Source organism: Malania oleifera, chromosome 5 (genome assembly GCF_029873635.1).
Source record: "Malania oleifera isolate guangnan ecotype guangnan chromosome 5, ASM2987363v1, whole genome shotgun sequence".
In the NCBI taxonomy this organism is placed as follows: domain Eukaryota; kingdom Viridiplantae; phylum Streptophyta; class Magnoliopsida; order Santalales; family Ximeniaceae; genus Malania; species Malania oleifera.
In genome coordinates this window covers 3,992,441-4,012,014 of record NC_080421.1, presented here as the reverse complement: position 1 = coordinate 4,012,014, position 19,574 = coordinate 3,992,441, and the positions used below count along the sequence as shown (strand labels likewise).

Below are 19,574 nucleotides of genomic sequence, written 5' to 3'. Positions count from 1 at the left end.
CACAATATATTTAATGAAGTCTAAAAAACATCTAAATATTAGAAGATGCAACTAAATATCATATATAATGTAAAATTAACAAGGGAAATTGGAAGATAAATTATGATTAGTGGACGGAAAGTAATACCTTTATCATCGTGTAACCATTTAACCCCTCATGGCATGTTGGAAAAGGCTCCAAGATGTCATTTGGGGTCTTCTAAGTTTACATTTTTGTTATGATTATAGATGGTTATTGCGTATTGTAGGTTCGAAAGATCGAATTAATTTTTTGATATTACTAATTTTCAACTCTAATGCCTTTAAAAATACAAATCAACTGGGTCAAATTGAGTTGAGGAAAGCACTCATGCTTCAATTTGCTTAAATTTTGATGGGAGAGTTGATCCATCTGTTTTGTGTACTTATATATATTTACAAGATCAATTTAAAGCGTATAAAAGCCTTTAAAATGGGCTAAACCGAACTAATTGGTAACGGATCTAAAATGTGGAAGCGGGTACAACCCGGTCTCGTGGGTCGGCAGAGTTGTCAACTACCATCTGGAAGTCGGGAAACAGTACAAAACAGCTGCCAATGAGGGAAGGCCACGTAGGAATATTAGGGTCTACCTGGCACGCCCTAGGAAAGCATCGGGCGATAAAGACGCTTTGGGCGAAGAAGCATTCACCGCCATGGAAGCCCACCTTATGTGAGAGAAAAATACCCCGCACCCCAGCATCTCTCTTTCGTTCTCTTCTTCTTAGTCTTGGTTTTAGGGCTTCTTGCCAATCGCTCGCTCTGCTTCTCACGCTCTCTAGTGATATCTCGGTCTTGGTCTATGTTTTTCTATTTCTCTGTAACTTGAACTAATCATCGCGAATTTTGTGAAATTTTTAACTGAAACTGGACGGAATTGAGGGGATTTTGGGGTTTGCGATTTGGGGTTTTGGAAGGAGCTGAACTCGGAAAGATTGGATCTTTTTTGGGGTTTTGAAAATCAAATTGTTGGGTTTGGAGATGGTGGGGTTTCTTGGATCGGGGACAGTTTGATCGCCGCCGACGTCGATCGGCAGGCGAGCAAATCCTCGATTTGAGGGTTTGGGTTTTTGTATGGAAACTCGGAGTCGGAAGCGGGCGGAGGCCACCTCAGCAGCCCCTTCATCGTCTTCAGGACCCACTACCCGTTCCAGCAAGCGAGCTCGTCTCTCTTCCTCCGCCGCTGCTGCCGCCGCGTCCTCGTCCTCTGTGCCCGTTGTCGTTTCTTCGATCTCTACTCGTTCGCGCGCTTCTCGTTCCCAGGACTCGCTAGCTTCTTCGATTGCTCCGATGGATTCAACTAACGAATCATCAGGCTCCGCCGCACGCGGTCGCCGTGGAAAGAATCAGGGTTCCGATAAGGATAATTCGGACAAAGGGAAGGAGAAGGAACACGAAGTTAGGATTAGGGAGAGGGATAGGGATAGGGATAGAGATAGGGAGTTAGGGTTGAACATGGAGGGTAGGGCTGACGAAGACGACGAGGACGATAATGACAGCGAGGGTGGTGTTGGGATTTTGCATCAGAATTTAACATCGGCGAGCAGTGCGCTTCAAGGCCTGCTTCGGAAACTTGGTGCTGGGCTAGATGATCTGCTTCCATCTTCCGCAATGGCATCGGCATCATCTTCACACCAGAGTGGCCGGCTCAAGAAGATTTTATCTGGGTTGCGAGCGGACGGTGAGGAAGGCAGGCAGGTCGAGGCTTTGACCCAGCTCTGTGAGATGCTTTCTATTGGGACCGAGGAATCGCTGAGTACATTTTCAGTGGACTCGTTTGTTCCTGTGCTTGTGGGGCTGCTCAACCATGAGAACAACCCCGATATAATGCTTCTTGCAGCGAGGGCATTAACGCATTTGTGCGATGTGTTGCCTTCTTCGTGTGCAGCAGTTGTGCATTATGGTGCAGTTTCTTGTTTTTGTGCACGATTGCTGACGATTGAATACATGGACTTGGCAGAGCAGGTAGTGATTTTTCTTGGTTTATCTTATTTAGTTATTTTTCCCATTGTATTCTTTTTTTGGTCCCCCGGGTGTGGTGTATGGATGGAAAGTTTAAAAATAGAAGAAGGATTGATGAAAATAAAATGGCCTAGCAGGGAAGAAAATAAACAAATACAAATAAAATTCGATACTTAGTTTTTTTAATATTTGGTTCACTTAAGGCGATGTCTTAGTATGTTGTAATTAACCGAATTTTACTTGTTTATTGTCAGCCTTACACATTATAGCTTAGTTCCTCCATTCTGATATTGATGGTTAATATATTTGAAAACAGTCTCTGCAAGCTCTGAAGAAGATCTCTCAGGAGCATCCCACTGCCTGTTTGCGAGCTGGTGCCCTTATGGCTGTGCTTTCTTATCTTGATTTTTTCTCCACAGGAGTTCAGGTAACTTTTTGTTTTTTCAAAATTCAAAAATGTAGTTTTGATATGTCAGTTATTTCTTATTCTTTGAGTTAGTATTAAGTTAATTCACTGTCTTTTGTCAATGCTGCATTTCAGCGTGTGGCATTATCTACTGCTGCAAACATGTGCAAGAAACTCCCTTCAGATGCAGCTGACTTTGTGATGGAGGCTGTCCCTCTGTTGACAAACCTTCTTCAGTATCATGATGCGAAGGTAATATCCCCAAGTTATATATTTATATATTTATGTTTATTAAATTTAGAGTTTGTTAAGTGTTTTCTGGGTTTTGTTTCTTTTTATAATACGAACTTTGTTCTGTCTGTAGGTGTTAGAGCATGCGTCAGTTTGTCTGACTCGAATTGCCGAAGCATTTGCATCATCACCTGATAAATTAGATGAACTATGCAATCATGGTCTGGTTGCACAAGCTGCTTCTCTTATTTCCACCACAAACTCTGGAGGTGGACAAGCATTGCTTAGCACACCCACTTACACGGTAGTAGCACTTGTGCTTTCAAATTATTAAATGCTTTTAATAAATGGATGCTAAGACTCTGATTTATGAGGCATGCAGGGCTTAATCCGGCTTCTTTCCACATTTGCAAGTGGGTCTCCTTTAGGGGCCAAAACATTGCTTCTCCTTGGAATTAGTGGCATTCTTAAAGATATACTATCAGGTTCTGGTCTTGCTGCTAGCATATCTGTTTCTCCTGCATTAAGTAGACCACCAGAACAGGTACATGCCTCTTCTTTTGTTGATTCCTGACCTGACTGCATTTGATAGTTGTTTTCATTGCTGTATGGGTCGATGACAAGCATTAAATATTTGTCTGTTTGAGTAGTAGTTAGTGAAGTTAGTATGACTCAATCTTCGTGTCTAAATTTCTCCGCATTTTATATCTTACACGTGTACCTGGTGTTTCGAATCTCTTTCATCAACTAAAAGTACTCTTTTATCTTATGTGGCTACTAAGTCCAACACAAGCTTCCTGATTTAATACTAACTTATCAGGAGAATAAATTTTGTACTGTAAAAGAACACTTTGTGATCATTCGTAACTGAAGTGGAGCTATATTTTAGTCATATTCTGGCAAATGAAAACAAGTTTGTTTTGATTACAGTAGTCAAGTTCAGCTTTTTGTGATGTGAACTTTCCAACTCCCTCTATTCTGCAATAAATATGTTGTGAGAGATGATTGTATTTCACACTCAACTCTTGCAATGTTGTTCCCAAGCAAATTACTAACTAGCACAAGCAATTTTGATTAAGATGCAGATATTGCAATTACGACCACAGTGAAAATGTTAGCGACAACAATAACTGCACTAGTTGTAAAAAAACAGCAGCGTCGTCGTGTTGCTATATTTGGAAAAGAATTTATAGTTTTTGTTTGTCCATGTTAGTTGTGTATGCTTTTAATGCCTCATTGAAAGTATATTAAAAGAGTAATGTTACCTAGAACATGGAATGTTTCCTTTGATGGAAAGGGGACAAGATCATAGTATGGTGCATGCTTAAAAATGCAGTTAGTTGGGGGTGTACCTAATAGAAATATGTTGGTTGAAATTTTTATTTAAGAGAAGATGTGGAAGTGTTTCTATATCTAAGGGAGATTTTCTTTGGTGAAGTAGACAATGCTGACTGAATATAAAATTAAGATGTGATAATGCTCTACTTTTAGTAATAAAAATATGTTGCATGGAAAATATTGAATTAAAACTTCAGATTATTAGATCTAATTTTACGGAATGAGCATGTACCACATTTCAGAATGATGGTACCAATTTTATGTTCGCTAGGGTGTTAGTGTTTTGTGGTAAACATGCAAAAGACATTTGGTGTTATGTAAAATGAACCATTAAAATAAGGCCCAGGACCAGTATGTTCAGTTAACCTGGTGCTATGGGTGGGGTTCCAGTTGGTTGGTGCTTGGGGTTGTGGACAACTTAACAGCCACGCTTGTTATCCAAAAAGGAGTAGAATCGGAAGAAGAATCATTAAAACAAGCTGGAAGTTGGTTATCATCAACTTTATTGTGCCTTCATATGTCACAGTATTGAATAATGCTCTCCAGAGCAACTGTTTTATGCCTTGTCCTATGTTTTGATCCTCATAGGCAGTTTTTTGTTGAAAGCTAATCCTATGGCTTATGAATTGGAAAAACTTAAAAAAGCTATATAGTGAGCTAGAAACCTGTGAAAATTTTGTTTAGGGGTTTTCTATAGTGCATTTTAAAACCCACTTGCAATTTTTATCTTCTAGTGTATAATCTTTTTGAAATATGACTGTCCAGGCATTGCTGAGAACAGAGAGATTATGTCTACTTGGGCCAACAAGAATCTCTCCAAGGAGCTGTTGTTGTGTATTTGGCTCAAATAATTTTTCCAAGAAAGAAAACAACAAAATTAGTTTCTTTTACCTAATATATCTTTTAAGTTTCTTGTTCTCTTAACTATATTGATGATAGTAGGAATGGAGTGGAATTTAAGCTAGAACTTTGGAGAGTCACATTAGAGTCTAAGGGGCTTAGGATAAGGAGGAATAAAACAGAATATATGAAATGTAATTTCAGTAATGTAAGGAGGAGTAGTGGAGAAAAGATTAAACTTGATAATCAAGAGATTAATAGCACTAATAGATTTAGATATCTTGGATCTATTATGCAAGCGGAAGGGGAAATTGAAGATGATGTAGTACATAGAATTAAAACAAGTTGGGTAAAATGGAGTGCATTAGGTGTGTTGTGTGATTGTAAAATATCCTTAAAATTAAAAGGAAAGTTTTATGGACAACTAAAAGACCGACTATGCTTTATGGTTTAGAATATTGGGCAACTAAAAAATAATATGTACAAAAAGTAAAAGTTGTTGCAATGCAAATGTTAAGGTGGATGAGTGGTATAACATTAAAAGATAAAGTAAGAAATGAGCATATACATAATAATTTAGGCATAGCAGTGGTTGAAGACAAGATAAGGGAGGGGCAGTGTATATGGTTTCGGCATTTGAAACTCAGACCTAGTAAAACACCTATAAGGAGGAGTGAGTGAGTTATTGTTTTTGGCATGAAAAGGTGCACAGGGTACACTTAAAATAACTTGGAATGAGGTAGTGAGGAAGGATTTAATAGCCCTTAATTTAATAGAGGAAAATGCTCTCGATCGGGTGAATTAGCGGAAAATGATTCATGTAGCTGGCCCCACGTAGTGGGACTTAAGGCTTGTTGTTATTGTTTTGCAACTTTTTTTCCCTAGACAATTGCATCTGCATGACTAGATAATGGGGTTAGACATAAAGAATAAATTGCAGTTTATGGTGATAAAACCTGAAGAATGGTCCGAGGGAAGAAATATTCAAAATACAATGAATTACACTGGGAAGGGTTTAAAATGGGGATTTCTTGGTTGATTATTGTTTGTTTTTATTATTATTTATTTTTATTGAACTTCATGTTGGTTTTTTGAGGATCTCATATCCTCCGTTAGGTTCTCTCTCTCTCTCTCTCTCTCTCTCACTCGCACAGACACACACACAATATATCTTCTTTTTTTATTTTTAAAAAAAAATTACCATGCATCCATTTTATATATGTATTTTGGTTGGTGACTCATTACTATCTAGCAGGTGCATGCAAAGCTGTGTTTGTGCATTGATGTTGTCAAAAACTTGGGCATGGGTGTGTCACTTTCTAAACACTTACAATTTTAAATATTCTTTAATTTCTCCAACACTCAAACGAAATAAACTTGAGATTTAGTATATTTATTGATTTAAACTGGAAGAAGTGGTTTATTGAAAGTTTCTATGGGAGGAAGAGGTAGTGGAAAACTGGAAAAAGCATATGCATATGCTAGGGACTAGGGAGATCTTGGCATATATTAGGTCTCATAAGCCCCTTTTATGGGGAAAACCATGAGATGTGATGGGTTAAAGCACAGACAATGCCTTGGAAATGGGCTAAGACCATTGCGCTGAGATTGGACTCTGATATATTGTGTCCGTGCCATGCCCTGTCCCATTTTTAAGGATTTGCCTTTCACATGTGCCCGTGTTTTGTTGTCTGCATCCGCATGCAGTGGTGCAAATTGTAGTTTCATAATGTTGCTATATAATTGCTGTTCTCTCTTGATTTTAACTTCTATTGTTCTGGGTTTTTTTTTTTTTTTTTATTATTTAGTTAAGAGTAGAATTTGAACCTAGATATTATTTCTTTAATCAAATATTAATGTATATATATATATTTTTCTGGATTTAGATTTTTGAGATTGTGAATCTTGCAAATGAGCTTCTCCCTCCACTGCCACAAGGAACCATTTCGCTTCCTGCCAGTTCTAATATTTTTGTGAAAGGATCGCTTGTGAAGAAGTCCCCTGCCGGCAGTTCTGGAAAACAAGAAGATGTGAATGGAAATGTGCCTGAGGTTTCAGCCCGTGAGAAGCTATTAAATGATCAGCCTGAGCTTCTTAAGCAGTTTGGAATGGACCTTCTTCCTGTTCTAATTCAGGTCAGTTGTGCAGCATGTCTGCTGGCATCTGGTTCTTATTTGTTTTGTTAAGTAAATGATGTTGTCCTTTCTTTTATCAAGCAGATATATGGATCAAGTGTGAATGGTCCTGTTCGCCACAAGTGCCTTTCAGTAATTGGAAAGTTGATGTACTTCAGCACCGCAGATATGATAGAGTCTTTAATAAGTGTAACAAATATATCGAGGTATTTGCACTTTGACCATTTAGATCCACGTTGTACCATGCCAAGTAAATGGGATACTAACTAGTTTTATTATTTGATCTCTCTCTAGTTTCTTAGCTGGTGTTTTAGCATGGAAGGATCCACAGGTCTTGGTCCCTTCCTTGCAGATTGCAGAGATTCTAATGGAAAAACTTCCTGGGATATTCTCCAAGATGTTTGTGAGAGAAGGTGTGGTTCATGCTGTAGATGCTCTCATATTGGCTGGGTCACCAAATACTGTTTCTGCCCAGACATCTTCGACTGACAAGGATGGTGAATCTGTACCTGGTACGTCAACACGCTCAAGGCGTTATCGGCGACGCAGTGGCAATTCAAATTTAGATGTAAATTCTTTGGAAGAATTGAAGAATTCTGTTTCTGTAAGTGTTGGTTCTCCTCCGAGTTCATTAGAAATTCCAACTGCAAATTCTAGTCTTCGCACAACTGTTAGTGCGTGTGCCAAAACTTTTAGAGATAAGTATTTCCCTTCTGACCCTGGGGCTGTTGACGTTGGAGTCACCGATGATCTTTTACTCTTGAAGAATCTTTGTGCAAAGTTGAATGCTGGTGTTGATGATCAAAAGACTAAAGCAAAGGGAAAACTGAAGACCTCTGGGCCTCGTTTTGTTGACTTCTCTCCAACAAAAGAGGAGAGTTTGTTAGGGGTGATATCAGAGATGTTGGTAGAACTAAGCAAAGGAGATGGTGTTTCCACATTTGAATTTATAGGTAGTGGAGTTGTTGCGGCTTTGCTGAATTATTTTTCTTGTGGATATTTTTCCAAGGAAAGAATTTCAGAGGCTAATTTGCCCAAGCTTCGACAGCAAGCACTCAGAAGATTTAAATCATTTGTTGCTGTTGCCCTCCCATCTCATTCTAATGGAGGGAGCGTGGCTCCTATGACTGTATTGGTTGAGAAGCTTCAAAATGCTTTGTCATCTTTAGAGCGTTTTCCAGTTGTGCTGAGCCATTCATCACGATCATCTAGTGGGAATGCACGGCTCTCTTCTGGATTAAGTGCTTTGTCTCAGCCATTTAAGCTGCGCCTTTGTAGAGCTCAAGGAGAGAAGTCTCTCCGTGATTATTCTTCTAATGTTGTGCTGATTGATCCATTAGCAAGTTTAGCAGCTGTTGAAGACTTTCTATTGCCTCGGGTGCAACGAGGAGAATCTAAGCCATCGGCATCTGTTGGGAACTCAGAATCTGGGACGACTCCTACGGGTGCTGGTGCTTCATCACCTTCAACTTCTACTCCTTCAACAACTCGTCGCCATTCTACTAGATCCAGATCATCTGTGAATATAGGAGACACAGCTAGGAAGGAGCCATCACAAGAGAAAAACACAAGCTCATCAAAGGGAAAGGGTAAAGCTGTCCTGAAGCCTGCCCAGGAGGAGGCGAGAGGACCTCAAACAAGAAATGCTGCTCGTAGAAGGGCAGCTTTAGATAAAGATGCACAAGTGAAACCGGTGAATGCGGACTCCAGTTCTGAGGTATGCTGCATAATTCTCTAGAATATGAAAATACCCACTGCATAGTGAATAACTCACTATCGTGTTTTAGACATTGCCATTCCTGTTGTATGTTTAATTTGTTTTCACATTATTTGAGCACGTGTGGGGTGAATAGTGTGCGGCACTTTACTTTTAGCTTGCCTAGGTTGGGTTCCTATTGTGACTAAATTCACAGTTGCAAATGGCTGTTGCAACCAAACAAAATTATGCCAGAAATCGATATGTAATAGATATCTGTGTCTGTTGGCATGGTTGTTAACTTCTCTGCTGAACTCTTTTGCTTATGTTGGTATAGTGAAATTATATTATTTAATTGTGTAGAGATGGAAAGGGAAGGCCATGAATGCTTTCTGGTTATCTTATTTTACATTGGGATGTTATTTTTTGGGAAGTTATCCTGTTAAGGCACACTTCTGTTCTTTTGCTCTAGTGCGGACGTTAGTTTGCTTGTCCTCAGGAAGGGGAAAAGGAGATATTTGTTTTCTGGTTATTGTAATAGATGCCTGTGTTTAATCACCTCATTTCAAGAAAGTGGTTGCATCGCAGTAAATATTTGTGTAAATGTTTTCTTTGTATTTTGCTTCTATGCAGTTCTTTGTACACACTTATAATGGAAGCTTTAACCATCCCTTCTATTACTCCAATGGTGAATCTTACTTCATGAATTTTCCCATCTTTTTCCTCCCTTTGGTACCATGTAGGATGAAGAGTTGGACATATCTCCTGTTGAAATTGACGATGCATTGGTGATTGAAGACGATGATATCTCAGACGATGAAGATGATGAGCATGATGATGTATGGTAGCCAACATTTTTCTTTTAATTTTCTTCAGCATTTCATTGTAGGTCTAGATGGTGTTGAGATTTGTTATGCTTCTCATCTATTAGAGTTCCAATAGTTGCTCATGCTATAGAATGTGAATGCCTAATGTTAACCTGAATATATTTTTATTGCATTGTGATTTAGGCTCTTTGGAGTGACATAGGTGCTGGTTGGTTGGAATGTTGGAATTATTTCTGCTTTTGAGTTAATTAATTAGAACAGCACCTCTCCAGGGGAGCAAGCATAGTACATTTCAAAATGCTAACCACATTACGCTCAAAATGAGGGCATTTATTGTGTTATGCATGGGAATTGTTCCGTGTCACTATTACATGATTTTATGGAGACTAGGAAAAAAACTCACTTTGATTTATGTGTTCTGTATTTTTTACTTCCTCTATTTTTGGTCTTGTGGAGGACACCTTATCCTCCTCCTCTGTAATTGTATAGAGACTAGGAAGAAAACAAATATAAAGAGATGATGATACAGACAGGGACTGAGTGATCCAACTCTCTCATCCTATATTCTAACTATCATGTCATGTCACAACCACATGGGATGTTGTGATTAGTATTTATTGCCTATGATTATTTAAGCCTCAATAGGAGTTCGTCAAGATGTGTCCTCTTTTCTATTGTCATCTCTCTTGAGATTCTCACAAATACCCTAAATTCTTAGTCTGTCTAGATTTTGTTCCAATGATTATGGACAATTTTTTCTGCATTCTTATGAAAAATTTGAGCACATTCCTAATTAGAATTACATGGGTTTTATTTTTATTTTTTTAAAAAGGCGAATGGAAAATAGTGTTTTTGACCTGCAAATCTGTAGATTCTGACAGCACTGCTATTGTGATAGAACTTTACTAATTATTTCTTCATCTGCAATTTATAGGTGCTTAGAGATGATTCTCTTCCTGTTTGCACACCAGACAAAGTGCATGATGTAAAATTGGGTGACACTGGAGAGGATAGTACTGTTGCCCCTGCAACAAGTGATAGCCAGACCAATCCTGCTTCTGGTTCTAGTAGCAGAGCAGCTACTGTTAGGGGCTCAGATTCTGCCGATTTTAGGAGTGGTAATTCTTTTGGTTCAAGGGGTGCAATGTCATTTGCTGCTGCTGCTATGGCTGGCCTTGCATCTGCAAATGGTAGAGGTATTAGGGGAGGCAGAGATCGGCAAGGGCGGCTTCTGTTTAGTTCAAATGATCCTCCTAGATTAATTTTTTCTGCAGCTGGGAAGCGTCTTAACAGGCACTTGACAATCTATCAAGCTATCCAACGACAGCTTGTGCTCGATGAGGATGATGATGAGAGATATACTGGTAGTGATTTTATATCTAGTGATGGGAGCAGGTTGTGGAGTGATATTTATACCATCACCTATCAAAGGGCAGACAGTCAGGCTGACAAAGTTTCTGTTGGTGGATCAAATTCTACTGCCCCATCAAAATCTTCCAAATCTGGTTCTGCTTCCAGTTCCAATTCTGATGCACCATTGCATCGAATGTCTCTTCTAGATAGCATTTTGCAGGGGGAACTTCCTTGTGATATGGAAAAATCTAACCCTACCTACAATATTTTGGCACTTTTGCGTGTTTTAGAGGGATTGAATCAGCTTGCACCCCGTTTAAGAATCCAGGCAGTGTGTGACAATTTTGCTGAAGGGAAAATTTCTTGTCTTGATGAGCTGAGTGCAACTGGTGCCAGGGTTCCTTATGAAGAATTTGTCAATGGCAAGCTCACTCCAAAGTTGGCTCGACAAATCCAAGATGCACTTGCATTGTGCAGTGGGAGTCTTCCATCTTGGTGCTACCAGTTGACAAAGGCATGCCCATTTTTGTTTCCTTTTGAGACCCGACGGCAGTACTTCTATTCAACTGCTTTTGGATTATCTCGTGCACTTTATCGTCTTCAGCAGCAGCAGGGAGCTGATGGTCATGGATCAGCAAATGAAAGAGAGGTGAGAGTGGGGAGATTACAGCGCCAAAAAGTTCGTGTCTCTAGAAACCGCATTTTGGATTCTGCTGCTAAAGTCATGGAGATGTATTCTAGCCAAAAGGCTGTTCTTGAAGTAGAATATTTTGGTGAAGTTGGCACTGGATTAGGCCCGACATTGGAGTTCTACACCCTTTTGAGTCATGACTTACAGAAGGTTGGACTAGGAATGTGGAGGTCTAATGGTTCATCCAACAAATCATCAATGGAAATTGATGGAGATGAACAGAAAAATGAGAAAGCCAATAATATTTCTGGGGTTGTTTCTGTGGATGGTGAGACTGATCTTGTCCAAGCTCCTCTTGGGTTGTTCCCTCGTCCTTGGCCACCAAATGCTGATGGTTCTGATGGTAGCCAACTGTTCAAAGTCATTGAATATTTTCGGTTACTTGGGCGTGTGATGGCTAAAGCTCTTCAAGATGGGCGACTTTTGGATCTGCCACTGTCAACAGCATTTTATAAGCTTGTGCTTGGTCAAGTAAGCTAACTGCCTTGCTTTCTTTCCTTGTAGTGAAATGTTTTGCTTTTTTCTTTGTCGAGGAGCCATATATGGTTCCCTTGTTTGATTTGCACTAGATACTGAGGCTTCTGATCCTTTGCAGGAGCTTGATTTGCATGATATACTTTCTTTTGATGCGGAGTTTGGGAAGGTTTTGCAAGAATTGCAAGTCCTTGTTTATCGGAAGCAATATCTAGAGTCAATGGGTGGTGGTAATCGTGATGCAATAGCTGATTTACGTTTTCGTGGTGCCCCAATTGAAGATCTTTGTTTGGATTTCACACTCCCAGGCTATCCTGATTACATTTTAAAACCAGGGGAAGAAAATGTACTCTACATGCCCTTAGACCATGGCTTTATTATTTTGATACCATCTTTTTACTTGGCATCTGCTCAAAAAGGAATTGTTTTGAAAATTTTGTTTTGTTAAAATTTTCAGGTGGATATTAGTAACTTGGAGGAATATGTATCTGTCGTTGTTGATGCAACTGTCAAGACTGGGATTTTGCGGCAAATGGAATCCTTTAGAGCAGGGTTCAATCAGGTTGAGACAACATTTTTTAAGCAAATATTTAATAAATTAATGCATCTTCTGATATTATCATTTATGTAGTCGTAATTTTTAGGGCCGTTTGGTACCACTATAAAAAATTAGAGAAACGAAAGCCAAAAACCAAAAACAAACTAAAAACTAGAAACCAGCAACCTGTTTAGTTAACATTTATAAAATTAATACAAATTAAAAACTTAATTGAAAATGCTCATTTTCATTTTAAAACAAATAATATTATAAAAATATAATTAAAATAATAAAATTACAAATAATGCACATTAAAAAATTACTATAACAAAAAAAAATTTATTATATTTATTTTATTTAATTGTTCTATTTTCAAAATTTACTTCACAATAAAAATTTTATTGGACATGAAAATTTAAAAATAGTAGAAGTATTTTGTAATTGGATTTATTTTCAATTTTTGAAATTTACTTATATTTTTCGTTTAATTATATTTAAATTCATATGATCATTTAATTTTTATTTTAGTTTAAGAGTGTATAAAATGAATAATTTAATCCAAAAAAACTATTTCTGGATATTTAAAGTTTTGATAACAGGTTACCAAAACAACTAAAAATCATAAAATCTGGTTTTCAGTTTTTCAGCAAATATTTGAAAACTGACAATAGAAACAAAAAATTGACAACATAAATAAAAACATTTTTTTAATCTGTTTCACTGTGGGGAAATAGAAACAGAAAACAGTAACGATACCAAACAGGGTCTTCTTTACTTTGGATTGCCATCGCATTTGTCTTCTTGTTTTGGTTTATAGACTCCATTGCATTACCTATTAATACACTTTTTTTCGCTGCCTTGGCATGCATAAGCTGTTTGTGCTGCTATGGCTACTTCCAACAGTATTTCAGGCTCCTTATCAGTTTGGCTCAATTATTATGTTTTGACAGTTGGGGAAAGGGATTGAAAGGCACCAAAAAATGAATAAAGTGTGGCCAAGGGCATGGCCTAGTGGTTAGGCAGCCCTTTCCCACATTCCGAATGACAGAAAGTTATGATCTTAGTTAAGAAAAGAATCCACAATATTGGATTCAGTTATTCATTTCATCATAATAAAAAAGCTTCAATGTTGAAATTTTGTGATTTACTGAAGAATTTATGGAAGCATGATACAACTAGAATTTCAATTTCAGAGTTAATGATGGCTTTTCAAGTTATCGTTTCCTTGACAGATGGTGCAACCCAGTTTTAAAATCTTTCTTATTAAGTGCTCTTTACTTTTGACTTTCAATGACAGGAAGTGTTTGGACAGATTGTTGAAAGCAAATCACATGTTATTAACTGTTTTGATTTCTTTTGCTGTCCCAACTTTACTTGAGTTAATTGTTTACTTTTGTATCTCCTCTCTTATTTTCTCAAATCTTCTCGTATGATTTCATAGTTGCAAATTAGTGCAGTGCTCTGATATATACTCTGTGTTTAAGTTATATATAGCTTATCAATACTGAAATGCCATTTTTGCCATCTTGCCCATTACTATTTTCAGTCATTTTGTTTGGTGGTGTCCAGTCCCATCTTTTGGGTTCAATTATAGTTTTGTTATTCTTATTTCATTTGTTGGACATTTGCAGTTTGATTTTATGTTTCTTGCTTCTCCACATTTTTCTCTGGTTTTTGTTTCATATTTGTGCCCCTTAGCTTATAGTTTTGCTTTGCAACAGGTCTTTGACATCTCGTCTCTGCAAATATTTTCTCCACATGAATTGGATTATTTGCTTTGTGGTCGTAGAGAGTTGTGGGAGGTATTCTGCTTGATTTTAGTATAACAAGTTATAGTCGAATTATTGAAATCTTTGTTGCATGAGTATGTTTAAAAATTTTGATTTCATGCTTTTGCAGGCTGAGACACTTGTTGATCACATAAAATTTGATCATGGATACACAGCCAAGAGCCCTGCAATTATTAATGTAATGTTCTTTGCTAGTTGCGAATGGAGTTTGTCAAGTTCTTAATCAGTTATTACATTATCCTTTTTATCTATTTTTTCCTGTTCCCTTTAGCTCCTCGAGATCATGGGAGAATTCACCCCAGAACTGCAGCGGGCCTTCTGTCAGTTTGTTACTGGTGCCCCTAGGCTTCCTCCTGGTGGCCTTGCAGTGCTAAATCCAAAGTTGACCATTGTGAGAAAGGTATAAGATGGTGATTTAGTTCGCTCATTTTTATTTTTCCTTTTAAAATGTAACTTACATTTTATTGAAGATTTTCACAAGCCGTGACATCATGGAACTTCGAAATCCAGAAGTCAATTGGAAATGAAATCATTCCATTGTGTATGGGTTTTTATTAATTCAATATCTTGAATTCCCTGCCCTCTTCTTTTCTCTGAGGAAAGAAGTGAAATGGTTATATTTGTTCTTTGGACAGATCAAATATGATATTGTCTAAAATTTATTACCACTTTTGGCTTTTGCTACAGTCCTCTCTTAAGCGCTTGTTAGTGTAGTTCGTTTCTGTATATGGGCATTGGAGTTGTATTTTCAGGCACCTATATCCCATTTGGAATGTCTTAAAAAATAAACACTTCTTCAGAAAAGTATTTATTATAAGTACTTGTCGCAAAAAGTAATACTTGGTTTATTATTTAATAAGCATTTATTTCAAAAAGTACTTTCAGAGAAAATATTTCTTAAAAAATATTTATTTTCCAAAAAAGGCTTACTTTTTCAAACTACATTTTTTTAGGAAAATAAATATTTTTTAAGAAATATTTTCTCGGAAATTACTTACTCGAAAAAGTACTTATAATAAGCAATCCTAGACTATTTTCAGATAAAAATGGTTTTCATTTTTTTTTTTTTTTACTAAAAACTGTGAGCAGTGTAAAAGGCCTCTGTTCATTAGCCTCATCGATATTTTGCCTTTACGGAGTGGAGAAAAAGAATTCAGTTTTTTTTATTCATGGCTCCTGAACATTTTAAAATGCTGTTTATTATTATTTTTGAAATGCATGGTCATGGCATTTATATGAGCATGCCTGGTGCAGCATTCTTCAACTGCTAGCAACACAGCTTCCAATGGATCTGGTCCTTCAGAATCAGCTGATGATGACTTGCCTAGCGTCATGACGTGTGCTAATTACCTGAAACTTCCTCCCTACTCTACCAAGGTACAGTATATGTATGATCTTTACAAGGAGTGGCACGATATTTCAGTGTTCTTTAGTATTTTTACCCTTGAAAAATATTCTTTGCTCCAAAACAGGAAATCATGTACAAGAAATTACTCTATGCGATCAGCGAAGGGCAGGGATCGTTTGATTTGTCATGAGGCTTGAGAACTAAACTAATCAACCCGTGTATATTATATCGCAACAGTTCTAGGGGTCATTTCTCTTACCTGGGCTAATTTTGATGTTGGAAGTAGCACCCTATTTTGCTCAAATAATGGCTTCGTTTTGTGACGGGTCCTGAACTACGGCCTCCCTAAGGTCAGTTTTTATATCCGCCTGGCGGCTGTCTCATTGAATTTGCACATGGGGAGCCACTAATTTATCCTCTATTAATTAGTAGTTTCAATATTTTTATGATCCTTTCAATTTATTTCCCCATTAATCCTGGTTTGTTGTTTACCATGTATTCCCCCCAACACCCCACAACAAAAAAAAAAATGTTAAAAAAGAACACACTTTTGGAAAGCAATTTATTGCCCTTCAGTGATTATATTCGCTCAATGGATGTCAGTTAAAGTGTTAAAGTTTTGTTCAGGTTCGATCTTCCCCATGTTTGAAGAGAGGAAGCATTAAAGATGGAATTTGCAGAGCTCTTTTTTCAGCCGTTAGTGGTTGTAAATAAATAGGAATTCTTGATTATTTCTCGTCTGTTTTACCGACTAGCAGAGCATACATGTATGGCTGTACGATCCTTGAAAGTGAAAAATAAAATCTTTCAACCATTGATATTCAGTTTTCCCTTCATTTTTTCAATTTAAAATTTCAGCTTGTGCTTACTGCTCAAATGAATGCACTTCATTGCTGAAGCCTGTTTGGGCTGAATGTGATACTGGGAAATGGAGGGAAGGAACAACGCCACCTTGTATCGTATGAATGAGTTTACATAGTTATCATGTTGAAACAAGTTTGTTTTTATTTTTTTGGGGGAGGAGGGGCGCATCTTCCATGCATGTGTTTTTATTTTAATTCTCACATGGCCCCCCTGGCCTTGCCCTCCCTTGTGACGGAATGCCTAGCAACTTTTCTAGGCATTCAGTAGCTGTTGCAGCTTTGTAAATTAGAGACTCCAAATCAGTCAGCATAGGTCTTGCACCATTCTCACCCAGTTTGTATTGTCTACCAAACAAAACGTCTGATGTGGGAATTACTAGCTAAGAAATGAATGTTCATTTATTTATTTTTGTTTTTGTAAAAATTTAGAGCCATTCTTTCCAATTGAACAAAGAAGGGGATGCAATAGGAAATTGCAGTATGGCTGTGTTGTTTTTATATCATTTTATCTTAATTTGTTCCTTCTGCTTCTTCAGCCTTTTGAGTTCTATATTGGTTAAATTGAGGATGTGATGTTCAATATGGTTTTATACCTTTTTTTTATTTAAATGATGGTATGGTAAGGCCTTTGATGCTCAACTAATTTGTCGGGAACCCTTTTGTACTTAAATATGAATATATTATTACAAATGAAAAGTCGTAACCTCTAAGGTTTGAAACCTGATCATTTAGCCTAAGCTGTCCTTGTGGGGGCAAGATGGTTTTATATTCTTGTTAGATTGTTTTTTAAAATCATTTAAATAGTTCTTGAAAAAATTGTTTTGAAAAGATATTTTTTGCAGTAAGTATTTGTTGTAGTATGAAGTGCTCCTAAATTGAAGCATAACATGCTTAGGGTTTGTTTGGTATTGTTGTTTTTTGTTTTCCGTCTATGTTTTTTCATAATGAAGAAATAGATTATAAAAATGCTTTTATTAATGATGTTAGTTTTTTGTTTCTATTATCGTTTTTTAACTATTTGTTAAAAAATTAAAAATCATATTTTATAGTTCAGTTGTTTTGGCAACCTTTGTTAGAAATTTTAATATTCAAAAATAGTTTTTTAGAATAAATTATTTGTTTTATACACTTTTAAATTAAAATAAAAATTAAATGATCATATGAATTTAAATATAATTAAATATATATAAATTTTAAAAAATAATAATAAGATCAATTACAAAATACTTTCCTTATTTTTCATTTTTCATGTCCAAAATTTTTTTACAATTTAGTAAAATAATTATTAATTTTTTTATTATAATACTTTTTAATGTGCATTATTTTGTAATTTTATTATTTTTGTAATATTATTTATTTAATGATAAATATGAATACTTTTTAATTAAGTTTTTAACTTGTATGAGTTTTATAAATGTTAATTAAATAGGTTGTTGATTTCTAGGTTTTAGTTTCTGTTTCGGGTTTTTGGTTTTTACTTCACATTTTTGTTTGTCTAATTTTTTAGTGATACCAAATGGCTCCTTAGTTGTTTGTTTTTATTTTTATTTTTATTTCTATGTTTTTAACTTGTTGAAAGGTTGTTACACAAAAAGAGTACAAGATAGATTTGGATATTGACCCGGTTTGTTCTATATACTACAATTAAATTTTTTTTATGAGACTAACTATATGATTGAGATATTGGAATGGAATAGAGTGAATGAAATTAAATTTATCATTTAATTTTTATAAATAATTATTTAAATTTTCATTTCGTTCATACTTTATTTCACCAGCAACCCATACGTGTGTTAATATTTATAGTGGGAAGAATAGCCTTAAATAGAACTCTAGGGGAAAACTTGTGATCATACTGGCTACTAGAAAATACCTCATAATAGTCAAATTCAGTTTTTGTCACGCATTAGCACGGTGTGTTTCGACTCATTGCTACTCTAAATGGTAGAAGGGGTTATTGATTGTGAATTAATTGGAGCATTGAGCTTTGGCTAGCATTCAAATGATCAACTAAATGGAAGTTTTGGTTCATAGAAACATGTAAACAATAATTGAATTAGTTCAAAAGGCTATATGAAATTTGGTTAATTGACTTCTAGATTAATATTCAACGATCAATTAAGTTAAACTGTTGAATTCAATTTGGTATCACTACATATTAAAGTTCTTTGTTAAAATTCCATATGTAAATTTTAAAAATTGAACATTAAAAAATAATCTAGAAGTTAGATAAATTTATAAACTTTAAATTAGCATCTAATGGAAGGTTAAAAAATATTGACTCGTAAAATGAGCATAAAAATTTCATAAAATCAACATTCTAATAAAAGTTACGCAAAAGTAATCAATCCAAGATCTAACTATGGTTGCTTTTCAATTGGGTTTGGCTAGATTTTTTAAAATTTTCTTGGCCCACCTCTATGTTTGACCCTCTCAAGATTTTAATCACCCGTGCATTTTTGTTTGGATTGGGTGATTTTAGAAGAAAAAGCAAAGCAAAACCTAAACAAGGAAAAGAAGACTCCCAACTCTCAATACCCACTGCATGGAAAATTGATTTTGCTGCTTTCTTTTTCAAGACATGTTAATACTTTACACTTTCAATTTATAAGTTGAAACAATGTGCTTGGTTCGTGGAATGTAATATAATAGAAAAGGAATGGAGTGAAATTTTAAATGCACAGTGTGATAAAAGTAAGTGATCAATTCGATTATATTTCTCTTGATTATATCCATTCTTATGTAAAGCTCCGTTGAAGTTTTAGGAAGGAAAAATTTGGCACCTGAATAGAAAAGTCAGGCTAATAGCCCGTTAGCCTCTAGAAGTCATTGTTTATTAAATTTGCTCTCAAACAGAGCAGTCACATCCTGTGCTGCCTCATTTCCTTAGCTTAAGAAAAAACCACAAGTAGAAAGATAAGATTTTTCCTCAAAACAGCGAGAAAAATATAAAAAGGAAAAGGAAATCTCAGCTTGTAAAGCATTGATGATAGAAGCTGCATGGACTGGAGCATGCATCTTCAATCAATGGTTTCATCACAGTGCCCTTGGTGATACCATGAAA

General features: G+C 36.2%; 1 protein-coding gene across 2 annotated transcripts; it reads left to right on the top strand.

The window, feature by feature from the left end:
* The first annotated feature begins 652 nt into the window (after positions 1-652).
* Positions 653-16,471, top strand: LOC131156652 (E3 ubiquitin-protein ligase UPL3). 2 transcript variants are annotated; one of them, XR_009137047.1, is made up of 18 exons: positions 653-1,983; positions 2,297-2,407; positions 2,522-2,638; positions 2,751-2,921; positions 3,000-3,161; positions 6,682-6,930; positions 7,015-7,136; positions 7,225-8,647; positions 9,370-9,465; positions 10,388-11,968; positions 12,093-12,317; positions 12,429-12,533; positions 14,231-14,311; positions 14,409-14,477; positions 14,571-14,699; positions 15,554-15,676; positions 15,772-15,997; positions 16,275-16,471. XR_009137047.1 is itself a non-coding variant. In XM_058110503.1 (17 exons), exons 1-17 carry the CDS (start codon positions 1,093-1,095, stop codon positions 15,835-15,837), a joined length of 5,721 nt encoding a protein of 1,906 aa, XP_057966486.1. In that variant the 5' UTR covers positions 674-1,092; the 3' UTR covers positions 15,838-16,471. The 2 variants fall into 2 exon arrangements, 1 of the variants encoding a protein (XP_057966486.1); XM_058110503.1 differs by having other exon boundaries at positions 674-1,983; positions 15,772-16,471.
* The last annotated feature ends 3,103 nt before the right edge of the window (positions 16,472-19,574 follow it).

What these genes read in the sequence shown, in the direction of transcription:
- LOC131156652 (XM_058110503.1), top strand. Translation starts at nt 1,093, where the DNA reads ATGGAAACTCGGAGTCGGAAGCGGGCGGAGGCCACCTCAGCAGCCCCT. An exon ending in TTCAGTATCATGATGCGAAG is followed by an intron (nt 2,639 to 2,750) that starts GTAATATCCCCA and finishes TTCTGTCTGTAG; the next exon opens with GTGTTAGAGCATGCGTCAGT. An exon ending in ATAAGCTTGTGCTTGGTCAA is followed by an intron (nt 11,969 to 12,092) that starts GTAAGCTAACTG and finishes GATCCTTTGCAG; the next exon opens with GAGCTTGATTTGCATGATAT.